Below are 14,947 nucleotides of genomic sequence, written 5' to 3'. Positions count from 1 at the left end.
ATACATTGTGCCATTATCTCAGAGTTAATTCAGATTTCTTATACATAGATTATTGATTCAAAACACGGATAGTGAACTTTATAAAAAATATCCAAATACAAAAACAAAAATAGCATTTCTTCTTTGTACTCGTGACGCCTTTGTTCCTCAACTTAATCGCTCACTCTAACAAAGTTTCTCTTGTAACCCGTATGAAAGAACGTGACGAGCATAGTATAAGCAAGACTCATCCATCTGTAATGAACAAATCTTTGCAGCTAACGAATGGAACAGACGCAGTATCTTGAGTGTTTCTTTCCCAGTAAATCTATCTGCTATCCGCACTTTTAACCAGAGCTACAAGTTCAACATCATCCACTTCTTGATCGCCTGAATCCTCATTTGAATCCAGACCCTCTTCTGTAAATATAGTAGAGTTGGGATCACCTCTTGGCACCAGAAACAGCAGAAACAATGGGATGATCCTGAGTAAGTTCCTTATCAAAATTGTCATCCACAAGTTATCAAATTCAGTCCTTGTTACATTAAAAACATGAAGTAACAAGCCACCCAACCACGAAGCAGTGAGAAGTCCAGCATTGTCAATCGACATAAGCAATGCAAAGAAAGTGCCTTCGATTCCTGGAGGGCAGAGCTTTGCACTTAACACAAGAAGCGGCATCCATTTAAGCCTTACAATCAATTGAGACACGCTTGCATCAATCACTACGAACAAAATATCCGGTAATCCAAACTTTAAGTTCCATCTAAGAACCAGCACCAAATCGAGCATTCCAGAAAGGCAAGAAAGAATCTGAGTCCAAAAGAGTAGATCACGGAAGGGATAGTCTTTTAATCCATATTGATATAGTATAGCCCCCAAAAGGGATCCCACGGAGCCGATTGCCATTATGTATCCAATGAGTTCCTATGTTCGGAGGATAGCAAGTGTCAGTATGCAAGTTGTTTGCTGAGTAGTTAGGGGGTCCATAAACATAGTCAAGTATGGGGAAACTAATATTGTGGGATATTGCTGTGGTGTCCTACTTTACAACAGTTCCGCGAACAATTGGTCATCTGCCCTCGTTTTACAAAAAATAGTTAACCATGTTGCCAAAACTAAAAGTGGCTTTTACATTTACTTCACGCTTATCCTTCAAAATTGACCAGAGCATCAAAGATCTAGGGATGATTCTTTTAGCATCGATGACAACAGGATTGTGAAAAGATGTACCTTAGAAAATGATGGACCAGCCTTTGAATCTGTAATCCAATAGAACATCCCCTCGGAGATATTGAGACTCAACGCAAAGGATATATACATGTATAAACATGGCCGCCACACGTCCGGAAGTTTCAACGTCTTCCACATAGCTTTACCAGCATGAATAAAATTCTGGTTGATCTGATGTCATGACTTAAAATTAGAGGTCCACCATTTTGCAAGGAGAAGGACCAAAATAGGAGGACTTAAATACCTGTTTGAATTCAAAAAAGGATGTTCGAGGCTCATTGAGCAAGACACCAACTAACAAAACGAGCCCGGCAGGTATCATCAACAAGCCAAACACCCCCTTTTATTTTGACAATTAAAGGGTAAAACAATCACTTTCTGTAATCCCTAAACCGAAATACAATATTTTTTCAGAAATGATGCCTAAAGCTAACCTGAGGACCAATTAAGTGGACAAAGATACCGCTAATGGAGAATCCCACAAGAGAGCCAATGGAAGAGCTCAAGGCGCATAAGCTTTGCATATCTGCTGCTAGGGAAGGATGAGTACCGCTATTCTGTACAACACATGCATCAACAGTTACATCTGCAATCGCAACACTGGCACTTCCAGCTGTCAGAAACAACAATGCCAGTGCTATGTGCAGCTCATTGTGCAGTGATAAGAAGAGCATTGCAACAACACCCAGGAAACCTGGCAAAAAATTCTTCATCATTATCAAAATGGAATCACTTGTACATTGGTATCATTGACATCAGCTTTTATATTCAAGAGGTTGGAAGAATAGTTGTCTAGTACAAATGTCTGGAAAAAGATTCGATCACAAGGGAAACAAAGTTGAAGGGATATAATCAAGCCAACAATAATCTTGATCATCATATCACAGCAGAGCAGAGACTTCCATATATCCCTCTTGACATATTGTAATCACCATGATCACTCAAATAGGTAATTACCATGATTAATCACCATGATCACTCAAACGGCAGTAAAGTGAAAATTCATACCAGTTCTCACAGGATAGCCTCAAACATGTTTGAGTCCAAAAATAGGTTACTTCAACTTTTTACCTTACCAAGACAACCTTATAGCAAAAACAGAACAAAAACACACTTAGGAATCAAGAATCGCGACAATATAAAAGGAAATACGGCATTGGATCTAACTGCATCTTATTTAAACAATAACAGATGAACAAAGTAAGGTAAATAAGCTACAACAAAACCAAACTCAACAAATCCAAAGACATCAGACATGTTTACCAGCAAAAACAAAATAAGATCTCCGATGATACCCCAAAATAGGAACAACGTCGGTGAGAAGACCCCAAAGAGGCTTGATAATCCAGGGAATGGAAGTGATTCCAGAATAAACCTGAGCTTCAGAAGGCTGCACTTTCTGAACATCCTTCATGTAATACTCCGTCCCCACCCTTGCTAAAGATCCTCCTAAACCTTGGCTGATTCCATACACAATCATTACCCCAAATACAAAAGTCCAATGCAATTCGTTTGCAAGCATTTTGAACCAAGAAACTGGCGTAGAAACACAGCTTAAGATCCCGTTTTTGGGCTGCTCATTCTCTTGCACTTCTTCATAATGAGTGGGGAGTTTCGGTTCCTCCCCCATGATTTTACAATCTATTTCTCCAATGCTTTCAAGAAACGAACAAGAACCCAGTTCAAAACCCAGCTGTTCTTGGAAGATTTGTGACGTTTTGTGTTAAAAAAGTCAACTTTATGCCGAGAATGGATCTTGACTTTTTTTTATTTTTAATCAATGCAACATCAGAAGTGCCAAATCTGAAATAAGCCTCTAACATGGTTCTTACAAGACAACGTGGTAGTTGATATCTCAACTGCTCGAATCTTGACGATCTCTGTAAAGTCTTTTCCTGTTCTTCCACCAATCAAAGAACGATAATGTTACCTTAAAAATAACTATGGATGAGGAACTTCAAATGTCGGAGATTGCTGAGGTGAGACAATACGCAATGAAAATATTATGGTTGATTTTTTATTTTTTTGAGAACAGGTTGATTATTGAACCATTTGGATTGGAGTCTGAGGTAATCTTATTGTGCTAAAAAAAGTGTAAAATATAAAATATCAATAATATTTGTTTATATCAATAATATATATTCCTTTATTTAGAACCATCAACTACCTAAAACACGCGTCTTTGGAATCTCAGGCCCCAAAACAAAACGTGAAAAAATCATCCCAACAATAATTGGCAAATTAATATAATTTATTTTCAATTAATTATAGTAACTTATCATTTTAAAACACACATTTTATTCTATTGTCATACTTTACATTTTCGTTCATGTAGACAGATTTGCTTAAAATTTGAAAAATAATTTAATGCACCAACACAAATAACACAAATGGAGGAATAAACCAAGTCTAATCAGTTGACAAGTCAGATGTGGATAAGTATGCAGCGTGTGAGAATTTCTTGGTATACAGAATAATCAACTTTTATTCTTTGAAAAAAATTAATATTTAACTTTTACTTTTTTAGTAAAAAAAATTTATCTTAAAAGTAGTCGATATATCTTGATTCTTGATTTTAAAAAACAAGTTGACATATAATGATTAACAGATAGCTAGTTATATAGTTTGGTAAGCTTGATTAAGCTTGGATTGTTAAAGAAGCTCATGTTTGAATTGATTTTTGTAGTTGGACTATGATATAGATTGATAAAAGTTGGATCATCTCATTGACAACCCATCAACATAATTTAGGTTGGATTATATTTATCCATGTTGATTACAAAAGTAATTTACAAAAATATTCCTTCACTATAATAAATAATAAAAAATACAACTCTTTTGAATAACTTTGTTTTTAATAGTAATAATTGAGAGAAGAACATTTTGGTCAACCTAAATTATTTATACTAACTTATCTCACTTTTAAAAATCATATCAAACATATAAAAACTATCAAATATATATTTATATTTCCTTATCAATCACTTATCAATCACTTATCAATCAACATTCTAATCTATGAGCTATCCCATCTTTGTATCAAACGGGTGGGTAGGTATGATGTGATAAGTAAATGAATAATAATTAGAGTGATAAAAAATGATAGATAGAGATAAATAAAATGGTTGGATAAAATATATGATGTTTGGTATGATTTTAATAGTATGGATTAATTTTTTGTATTACCATGAAATGACCAAAATATCCCCACTATGTGTAAATAATTACCTAATCTTAATATATAAACAAAAACAATAAATAAATAATAGAAAATAAAATAATCTATAAAATAAATAATAAATAATTTTTAAAAAAATATTGATAATATCAATATTAAGTACAATAAGAATACGAAGAAATAATAAATTAATATTAAATATAATGATAATATATAATAAGTCTAATAAACTTATTACACATTTATTATTCTCATTATAAGTGATTATATTATTCTTTTATAATCAGTAATATTTAATTCCTATTATTTCTTATATTTTTATAATTATAATTAATATAATTGAATATATATTGTTTATTAATTTGTCTCCTACTATACAATATTTTTAATTTTACATTTAATATTATTAAATTTATTATTATTAATTTAACTCTTACCGGCGTCAATTAATTTTCTTACTATTTTACAGTTAATATCATTATTTAATAAACTTCTTATTATTAATTATTTTACTAATTATTCTTCTTTTTCGTCATATTGATAGTATTTCTTATTTATTATTGATAAAGAATTTATTTAATCTTGTTATTATTACTCATACTAATAATATTATTATTAGTGTCATTGATATAATTTTACTTACTATTATTCTTCTTAATAATATTATTTGAAATTAATTAATAATAATTAAAATATTGAGTACCGAATCTGTGACGATTTCTAATTGCCGATAAATATTAGAACCCTTTATATTTTTATAAATGTGTATAATTATATTTCTCAAATAAACAATATTTTTTTAATATTGATATAAACCAAAATTGCTCACATACCACAATTTTTCAATATCTTTCTAATCAGCAGCGCGTAACAAAATTGGAGAATGAAGGGTTTTATTTTATATTTAATTAGAAAGGGTAAAATATGAATTTTTCATATTATCCATGGGTTGTATAAAGAATCACGCGAGTCCAACTCTGATAAGTTATGCACCATTTAATGTGTACAATGCGGGCCATGCACGGGCCATGTGAGGATAATTTCGAATACCAATACTCGTACCAAACCTGTGATTATGGCAGATTATTTTTCTATCACCCTCTTGTCATGACTATCAAACAGGGCCTTATAATTGTATTTAATAAGTAGACAAAAAACTAGTTGTCCAATATAGCGAACTTCTGATTTTTTAGAAAAATTATTTTGTCAACATATACCAAAATAAGTACAGGCGTATCTAAAATGAGTGGGATCTCAAATTAGTAATATTTTTAATATATATTGAAGTAGAATGTTGTGTGGGTGCAATATAAAGCAACCCTTTTCCAATGTATTCTAGGAGCCTATTCTAGCAAAACTATCCACTTCTTGGATAAATTGACTTCTAGTTGCAAAGATCCAGAGTTTCACTGGGTATTGCTTCAAGGAAGAAAAATGAAACCAATATCGAGAATGTACTAATCTCAATCCAAAATTAAGATAAACAAACAAACGAGACCACATTTTCAGTCAATTTATGATTATGGTTTCCCCACAAATTGAACAAGGAATATCTGGTTGCCATTTCACAATCAAGAAACAACCTATTCCTAGTCAAACAAATATCAGCGCCTGGAAAATAATTTACCGTCAACTGCAATAGCAACAACTGAATTTAGCTGCAAGAATCAGTGAAAGATGCTGCCCGATCGGATGGCAATGATATTGGAAATGCACCTTGTGGAACGACCATTCAAAGCTTCATCTCCTGGAAACAAAGCTGCGGGTGCTTGTATCAGCAACAAAAACCACTTGATTTCCGTTACGAGAGATTTCTTTGATGGATATGTCGCCTAGCAACAGCCAGCAATAGGAACAAAAGGGTCAGTCAGTGGCGACAGAGGTTGGCAGCTCAGATCCTCGCTCCCTCTGTGGTATAGACCTTTTTGCACGTAGAAAATCAAGTAGCATTGCGAGGCTCTAACGATCTCTTCATCCACCTCTGTTATCCAAGCATCGTCGCATTTATACCACTGGTTTTTCAGACGTAAATAAGCTACGAAATGACCAGATTCCAGCATCCCCGAATGAGTAACCACGGCAAAAATCTCAAACTCGGTAGAGATATCTGATTCGTCGCCCTCAAACGGAAAGATTCTATTGCCAAATCTTTGTTTGACGATAGAAGAGGATAGATACGGCTTCATATCAAAGGAGAAAGGGAATTGCAAATGGTGGTCAATTTTTCTTGACATTTTCTGAATATGAGAGTGGGCAAATCGCTTAATATGCAAGCACAAAACCAATGGGAGCTTTTTTATCGACATTTGCTTCATTGCATCATGTTTTTCGTGACAATTTTCACAGAATAGTTTCTGGTCTGATCCTAACTTCTCTGGTCTCGTAAAAAGGTCCAAGCACCCAGTGAGAGTGGACGACACAGTGGTCTTGTTTGGCTTGCCTGGCTTACTAAGGAGATCAGTTGCATAAGAGGTGCTCATGTTCAACTCTAGTGATATGTCCACACACGGATCATAAGTTGAGGATGTAAAGCCACAGGATGTACACGTGACATCGGACCTCAATATCCCAGAGAAAACTCGATGAGCAATACACTGGCAATCCACATTTTCTGGGCAAACAAAAGAAATATTTCCAATCAAATAAATATAATAAATGGGGACAAAACTTTGGATTTGTTATTGCATATAAAGTCATGATGCTTAAACACAATCTTTCTAAACATTTACAAAGCTACCCTTGAATCCGTGTGTATGTGCCTGTTTATTGTCGAATCATGGGAGTCCCTACTTCTATCTCACTTCAAATAGGCACCAACTAAAGAATGCCAAATGACCTATCAAACATCTTTGAACCAGAACTCAATTATCATTGGACAACTATAAAGAACGCAGTCACAAAATTTCTTAAATAGTCACCTTTGTTCTCCAGATTAGTTCTCCCTAATTTCTCATGGATCCTGTCAAGCATTGAAATAAAGAATTCGTGTGCGTCTTGCTGCTCATAGCAAGCTTGGTTTTCTGAGTGCTGCCACCAGCTACAAGTGAAGAAAATTTCCACTCCAATCAATTACAGAAAACAATCTTTAAGCACAAGCATCAATTCATAAAAAGAAAGGACATGAAAAGTATATGACAGTGTGCTGCTCCAAATTAAACACGATTTAAAGGACCATTCATCCAATTCTTATTAATGCATGTGGCATCTTTCAGAATCCTTACAGGAGGATTCAAATTATAGGTGTATGTAGAAAGAAACATATCAAATCTAAATGCTTTGCACGCTCAGAAAGAGACAGTTCACATGGTTCAACAACATAGTCAATAGAATCGTGACTGTAAAACAACCAAGAATCCTACAATGTAAGAAATAAATCAATGACACTGGCAGACCTATAAAGAAACTTAGCCGGACTGAAAGGCGTTCGATCACCCGAAAAAACAGCACAAAAAATGGCATCAATATCACAAGGCAGGCACAATTGATTCACTGAACTTCTCCTGCAGCTCTCGCTGTTGTGCCTATCATTGAGAAAGTAATTCCTCAATGGTGGCGCGTGAAGCAATGCCTGCAACACCGAGTTCATAAAACATGTGTTTCCAAGGTTATTTAGACCTCGCAATCCCAATGGGAAACAAGATTTGGAGCTTTGTTTTCTCTTTGCCACCAATCTTTTCATGCTTTTTAAATCCAAATCAGCCACCAAATCCAATCTTTTCCTTTTACTCAGCCTCAAATCAACACTCCCCATGACCCCATTTTCACTTCTTGGAAACCTCGTCATTTGTTTACACACCACAGCCTTGTCAAATTCAGGATCATACACCTGATCACAGCACACAAAACAATAAAGTTCAGCCCTTTCCATGTCCACAGCGATCTCATGGCCACCATTAGATTCACTATGCAAAAGGGCATGATTTGATTCAGGATCTACACAGCACGTCACTGAGGAACAGATCAAACACATAAAGAATCTTCCATGACAACCAGAACAAACTTTACACTTGGGCACCTCTGATTTGGATTTATCCATCATTGTTCTACCACACGTGGTAAACTTGAATAAATCCTGTACCAGAGTATAATTCCTCAAGCCATATTTCAGCTTGTAATCCATGAGGTGTTGGCATGGCTTAGGAGTAGTGCAAGTACAATTTCTTGCTGAAATACCCATAAAAATTGAATCTTTAGAACTAAAATAATCTTATGAACAATATTTACTTTCAAGAAAATCAGTATGATAAATGATCAAGAAAGATTGTTTCGAAAAATAATGGTAAAGTGGATCAAAACAAAAATGAAAAAAATCGGGTTGATCTGATGAGATGTTCTGGAACCAAAATAAGTGACAAAGTCGTACTGAATGAGGTATTAATTAAAGAAAATCCAATCGGTAAAAGGTAACAGCCTCAGAGGTTAATGCCCAAAACAAGGAGGACGAAGATGGTGGAGGCGCTTTTTTCCCTAAGCAGGGACCGACTCGTGGTTTGGGGTGTGGGACAGATCTCCCCCTCCGATTTGGTGGACAGATCGCAACCGTTCGTTTATTTACTTAAAAAAAATTGTTTTACCTTTCTTTTTTACTTGGACAATAATCGATTCTAGAATGGGCCTTGACTACCAATCGATTACTTGAGAGTCAATTCTATCTTTTTATAATAATTTTGTTCATAAAAATTCGATATTTATATTCTGATATTTATACTTTTTCCTCACATATATTTGAAAATTTCCATCTTTGCTACTTGTAATTTTTGGTAAGTGCATTCGTTCCCTTTAGATATAGTCATATAGAAAGTTGAAACAATACTCCGTGTGGCCTAATAATCTTGTATAGCTCAATATGCATATAATAGAGAAATTATAAAAAAAAAAAAAGAACATTTTTGAAGATGTAGCTCTCATACGTTATATTAAAATTGTAAAATATATATATATATATATATATATATATATATATATATATATATATATATATATATATATATATATATCATTGAAATATTTGAGGGTATGCTCTGGGGGTTGGACCATGTTGTTCCCTCCCTCAGGTCCCTGCCAACTCGTGCACATCTCTCGATTTAACCCCGCATGAGCCAATGGACCTCTGACTCATGTGAGATGGGTCCCTTTCGGGGTCAACCCTTTTGAAAAAAAAAATTGTAAAAAAATATTACAATTTTCTTGAGGAACTTCTGCATGGCTGCTGCTACTAAGCCTTTACAAGAAGGTCCTTAATCCCGATAACATCAAACAACCTCTACATTCGAATATATTAAATTTAGTGATTGACATTTTTGTTTATAACTTAGAACGCGTCTACTTCAGAAGTAGTATCTCAAAGGCTTTCCATGTAGAACGGGAGACTGATCCCAACCTGTGTGTTAATAACCGAAAAACAAGTAAAAGAGAGTGATCAAGCTGCATCAAAGTTAATACGCGATTTGAACCAAGTAAGACCAATAAAGTGACATACACAGTTGAGGAAAAAAAAGGATGAGCCAAAGAGACTGGGGCTCAAAGATCTTGAGTAAACAAAGATTAGATCCATCGAACACGCGAGTTTGATACCTTGAACACACAACCTCCATTACTGACAATTCACCAGATGCAGCCACCATAAGGAGTGAAGCCGGTTTGGTGATTATACGTTCAGTGAGACACAAAACCAATAATTGTTTATCATAAGGGATGCAGCAAAAAATGTTGAGGAAGCTTTGGATGGTTGTAAAACTTAGGCATTAAGATATGCAAACTGGAATTTAAATAGAAGACTAACTTAATCCACCAACCAGAAAAACCAAGTATCAAGAAACCACAACCATACACTGCACAGTTTCAAAATCAAGATTCAACCATGGCTTCTTTATCTAGTTACATTGATCACACATAATACAATAGAACATATAACATGACCATAACTTCAAGATCGACCAAGGAAACTGGATGTGCAAACTACTGGAAAAAATATATACCACGAGAGAAGGAAACTTAAAGGAATCAAACAGAAGAAAACAACACCATCACCAGCACTCATGCTAAAGCGCCAATGATTGTTAGAATGAACGATATACAAGCTACAATCATGTCTACCCTATGTTAATCTCCGATCAAGAAATACCTAAGACTTGGAACTTCTTTCTCCCTTCATCATTGTATCACATTCACTTTGAAAATTGATAAGATTGTACAGAGTTATAATGAAGAATTTAGAAAAAAGAAAAGAAATTATTCATGCCAATATTTAGATGACACCAAGACTCAATTTTTAACCATTTGAAAGACTGAAGGACATACTGGGCCACAGTATGAAAATAAGTAATCCGTCAATCACTAGCTATAACATCAGAACAACTACATAAAATTCTCAATTATTTATCCAGTGATATGAAAGTAATTAGACGAAACTCCCAATTTATTCATCCATAAGCAAGATCATGTTCATACAAAACACACATCAGATCATAAATATTACATTTAAAAAGCATCGTTCTTCCTTCTAGTTCCATATATCAATAGATTATACCACAAATCACTTTATTGTACAGTAAAACCATAAAAAAGGAAGGTTCCCAGTTTTTAAGCACTGGTAACTCTACCGACGACGGGGTACTTGGCCTCGAATTTCTTCTCCCAGTCATTGAGGACGCCGATCTCCTTATCGGTCAGTCCATCAAGCGAGGGAACGACGTCGTGCTCCTCCTTGCTCATCTTGGCGAGTGCGCGGCTGGCATCCTTGCCGGAGAACACGCAGTACGCGCCGCCTGGGCCGTAGAAGGATTTGCCGGAGGTAACATCGAAGATTCGGCCCCTGATCGCCACGTATATCGGCTTGGATGGATCGGTTCCATCATACTGTTTGAGCTGTTGTGGAGTGAACTCCATTGATTTCTTGCTTTTGGATTTGTTGTGTGTGAATGAGTGAAAAGGCAGAGAAAGAGAGGGGATAAAGACGGAATGTACCTACTTTTCTAATTAAACCAAACTTTCTTCCAAATATTATTATTTAAATTTAAGTGATGTAATAAATTGAAGTTTATCATTAGAGCTATGGACAAATTATTTAAAAGTTCCCGTTATCAAACTTCTCTTTAATTTAACTTCCTATCCACCTTTTTTTTTTTGTTTTCACTCCTTAATAGTTCCCATTTTTAAATATTTTTGAATTAACAATTAATTAAAACTAATCATTTGTACGTGACTTTGTTATACCTATCAAACCAGTCCCGGCCATGCAAGACTATCGGTTATGCAAGGTTTCCAGCCGATACACTCTAGATTAGGGTCCAACATGCTTCCGTAAGATAAATTAAATTCAAATACCTCTTTGACCATAATGTCGTCGGGTCATACATGCCGAGTTTTACGAAGTGTCCCTCACATTCCAACCACGCAGTCGCAACAGATGGTTTCTGCACAAGCTCTTTCAACGACACCCAGCACAGCCTTAATTCGTTTTCTACCTTAAGGCGTATGATATATAAATTTAATTATAAAATATGAGCATGAAAGAACAAGAGGCTTTAAAAAAATTATTCAGACATAATATTATTACATAAATCAACTCCTTTGAAGAGAAGAAGACAACTTGTTTAGCTACTCATAGTAGCCTTGTTCTTGAAATACATAAAGAAAACTTAATACAATAGAAAGAGAAATATTACAATAATTTATTTGTAAGAAAACTGAAGGGAATGATCGATGTCTTCAGCTTCCTCAAATGCCTGTATTTATAGCTGTAGTTCCACTCGTTTCACCGAGAAACTTCAGGGAATCTTACAGCTGTCTTGTATTTCTTTATGCCATTATTGATGACATCTTTTACTAGTGGAGGAGGCAGCTGTCTTGAATTTTTTATGTCATTATTGATGGCATCTTTTACTAGTGGAGGAATCACATGCCTGCCACTTTCTTTTGGCTTTATTCTCCTCACATGCCTGCTTTATTGTTGTCGGGGCATCTTTTGCTTTTGAAGTAGACCCCTGTGAAAACGCATCTTTGGTGGTCCTTGTCCACCTTTGTTTGTCTCGGAAAAATCCTTTCGATCCGTTCGGGGTCTAAAGGTTTTTCCAAATTCTGGCTCCTTCTGATTTGGGCATTCTGGGCAGATATTCTCTGACCATCGTCCAATATGAGCCATGTTACAAAATTTTCGGCGAGTTTCTTTACTTCCCGGCAGCTTGTTGTTCCACAAAAGATTTCTCTTCTTTTCGAAGAGTTCTTCCGCAAATGCTGTAGTTTTTCCTGTCATTGTGTTCAACAGGAACGATCCGTTCACAGAATTCTGATAAAATTTGAATGGAAACTTGACTTTGTCCATCTCAGTAAGACAGACCCAAATACCCCATGCCCTTCTGGTTGAGATCTCATTTTCCCCGAAAGTGGACACCAAGGGTATTTCTTCAGTTTTAGGATCCTTGATAAATATATGACTGTTTATATCAGGTCTCCTCAGCTTGATAAAATGAAAGGGTTCGTGTGATCCTTTTACTGTTGGTTCTGGAGCTGCACTGAAAAAATATAACTCAAGCACATCTCCTGTGGACAAATGATCATTATTTGCCCATGTTTCTTGGACTGCTTCCTGAATCCATTTTGGTAACTGTGATATCTCCAGAAAGCTTGGTGATGTTGTATAAACTGATGCCAAAGCCCCAAATTCATACCAGAGTTTTACATCTTTAGGATTGACATTGTTTTTTTAGCCAAACCCTTGGATATATTCCTGCAACATCAACCCTGCAAGTGTTCGGGTTGATTTCATTCCTTGTATTCAATTTCTCCCACTTCTGTTGATAAACCTGGAATGGAGAAATAATAGATGGATTAGTATCAATCTTAGATTTGCCCTTGTCAGTGTTGGGCCTAAGATTGATCTATTCCTCTTTTACCCCAGAGGCGGAGGGTTGACTTGATGAGTTATCTTCATCAATTGTTGCTTCATCCAGATCATCAAAGGCTGATGATAGATTAGCGCTTGTTTCTTGAGTTTTAGATTCCTCAGCATCTTGTTTCACAACCGGTGGTTGTATTTCTTATTCTTGTAAAACCAATGGTTTTAGTATATCTTGTTTATGAAAAACCAATGGTTTCTCTATACCCTTCACAATTGGCCCTTGAATAGCAGCCCATAGTTGTGTTTGAGCTTGCATACATCCTGTAATTTGATTAGATACTTTGATCCGATCAGCTTGTTTGTAACCTGCCGGCCATTTTAGCATTAATGGCTAACTAGTTGAACTCCTTTTGAAGCAATCCAAGGTGTTCCCTGAGATGCCTCTGCATTTTCAGGATGGAATCCACGTCACTGCCTTCCATCTCTTGTTAAAAAATCTGCAAGAATATTTTCATGAGATTTAATAATAACAACATCAAAAATATAATTTTGACATAATGCTTGCCATCTTAATAACCTAGCTTTCTCAGGTTTAGATTCAATCTTATTCTTTAGGAAAGCTTTTACCTGGGTGTTATCAACCTTCAGCGTGAATTTTTTAGCAAGTAAAAATAATGGCCATTTTTCAAAAGCCCTTTTAACCGCATAAAATTCCTTCTCGTTGATATGCCATCTAATGGCCTCAGATTCTAAAAAAAGACCGCTACAGTATCTACATGGTATTTCCCCATCTGGAGTGATTTTGGTAAGAACTGCCGCCCACCAATCGTCGTTGGCATCCGTAAATAATATCAGATCATCTTCATCTACGGGTATAGCCATTTTTGGGAGATTCTTACATATCTCTTTTAATTGGTTTACCCTTTTAATATGGTCATCGGTCCATATAAACCTAGCATCCTTTTTTAACAAAGGACTGAATACCTTTCTGTACATTGCTAGATTGTTAATGAACATCCCTGCAAAATTAACTACTCCAAGAAAACTCTGGAGTTTTTTTACATCTTTGAGTTTATCTGGAAAATTCTTTACCTTTTCCACAATATGGGGTTGTAGAATTATTTCAGTTTCATCAATCTCAATACCGAGGAATTCAATTTTCCTTGTTGCTATGACTGCGTTCTTTTCAGATAACACCAGTCCTTCTTGTTTACAAATTTTAGAGAAAATCTCTAAGTGTTTAACGTGTTCGTCTATATTTTTTAATGCTATAAGAATATCATCAATATAAACAAACATAATGTAAGGTCCAAATCCACTAAACTCACTTACGATGATTTTAAAATAATTTTTATGGTTTTATGCCATAAATTGTTTAAGTTATGATTTACTGATTATGGTTTCATGATATAATTATTTTATGTTTAACGCTTTCGATTAAGTTAATGGTTTCAGGTCGAGTTTGATTTTGGAATCATGGGACGAGGCTAACCTACGAACGAGATGATAGAGCGTATTTTTACGAACGTTTTAAGTATAATATTGATATGTTTTTGATGCATGAGTCGGGGGATGGTATTTTTATCAGACGAGTTGGGACGGGTGACTGACTGCATTTTAGAGATGAACACACATTATGTATTGAATGATCATTATCCTATCTATCTACCCGGTTCCCCACCCCATTACTTCCCATGTCCCCTTGTTCCCTTGACTC

The 14,947-nt window shown here is 35.3% G+C and overlaps 3 protein-coding genes across 4 annotated transcripts; all 3 read right to left on the bottom strand.

Annotated features, from left to right (window-relative positions):
• Nucleotides 1–47: 47 nt before the first annotated feature.
• LOC140872856 (probable folate-biopterin transporter 2) lies at nt 48–3,300 on the bottom strand. Of its 2 annotated transcripts, none has more exons than XM_073275767.1 (5): nt 2,509–2,757; nt 1,648–1,907; nt 1,458–1,553; nt 1,214–1,384; nt 48–907 (listed from the first exon to the last, which is right to left on the bottom strand). In XM_073275767.1, the coding sequence occupies exons 1-5, from the start codon at nt 2,618–2,620 to the stop codon at nt 308–310; spliced, it is 1,239 nt and encodes a 412-aa protein (XP_073131868.1). In that variant the 5' UTR covers nt 2,621–2,757; the 3' UTR covers nt 48–307. The 2 variants fall into 2 exon arrangements, with proteins under 2 accessions (XP_073131868.1, XP_073131867.1); XM_073275766.1 differs by having other exon boundaries at nt 49–907; nt 2,477–3,300.
• Nucleotides 3,301–5,844: 2,544 nt separating this feature from the next.
• Nucleotides 5,845–8,957, bottom strand: LOC140872860 (ubiquitin C-terminal hydrolase 22). The gene is made up of 3 exons (XM_073275771.1): nt 7,784–8,957; nt 7,310–7,428; nt 5,845–7,002 (listed from the first exon to the last, which is right to left on the bottom strand). The coding sequence occupies exons 1-3, from the start codon at nt 8,566–8,568 to the stop codon at nt 6,224–6,226; spliced, it is 1,683 nt and encodes a 560-aa protein (XP_073131872.1). The 5' UTR covers nt 8,569–8,957; the 3' UTR covers nt 5,845–6,223.
• Nucleotides 8,958–10,791: 1,834 nt separating this feature from the next.
• On the bottom strand, nt 10,792–11,350 carry LOC140872903 (probable steroid-binding protein 3). The gene has a single exon (XM_073275823.1). The coding sequence runs from the start codon at nt 11,277–11,279 to the stop codon at nt 10,974–10,976; it is 306 nt and encodes a 101-aa protein (XP_073131924.1). The 5' UTR covers nt 11,280–11,350; the 3' UTR covers nt 10,792–10,973.
• Nucleotides 11,351–14,947: the final 3,597 nt, after the last annotated feature.

The sequence above is a fragment of the Henckelia pumila genome, unplaced genomic scaffold (assembly GCF_033568475.1).
Source record: "Henckelia pumila isolate YLH828 unplaced genomic scaffold, ASM3356847v2 CTG_477:::fragment_3, whole genome shotgun sequence".
NCBI lineage: Eukaryota > Viridiplantae > Streptophyta > Magnoliopsida > Lamiales > Gesneriaceae > Henckelia > Henckelia pumila.
The sequence above is the reverse complement of the archived record's forward strand: the minus strand, read 5'-3'. Positions and strand labels throughout refer to the sequence as shown.

Excerpts from the sequence above, each read along its gene's own strand:
- LOC140872903 (XM_073275823.1), bottom strand. The coding sequence starts at position 11,279 with ATGGAGTTCACTCCACAACAGCTCAAACAGTATGATGGAACCGATCCA.
- LOC140872856 (XM_073275766.1), bottom strand. The coding sequence starts at position 2,843 with ATGGGGGAGGAACCGAAACTCCCCACTCATTATGAAGAAGTGCAAGAG. Across the intron at positions 1,908-2,476 it reads ATCTTATTTTGTTTTTGCTG|GTTTCCTGGGTGTTGTTGCA; the intron begins GTAAACATGTCT and ends ATTTTTTGCCAG. Across the intron at positions 908-1,213 it reads CTGGTCCATCATTTTCTAAG|GAACTCATTGGATACATAAT; the intron begins GTACATCTTTTC and ends CTCCGAACATAG.
- LOC140872860 (XM_073275771.1), bottom strand. The coding sequence starts at position 8,568 with ATGGGTATTTCAGCAAGAAATTGTACTTGCACTACTCCTAAGCCATGC. Across the intron at positions 7,429-7,783 it reads CCGGCTAAGTTTCTTTATAG|CTGGTGGCAGCACTCAGAAA; the intron begins GTCTGCCAGTGT and ends CTTCACTTGTAG. Across the intron at positions 7,003-7,309 it reads AACTAATCTGGAGAACAAAG|AAAATGTGGATTGCCAGTGT; the intron begins GTGACTATTTAA and ends TTGTTTGCCCAG.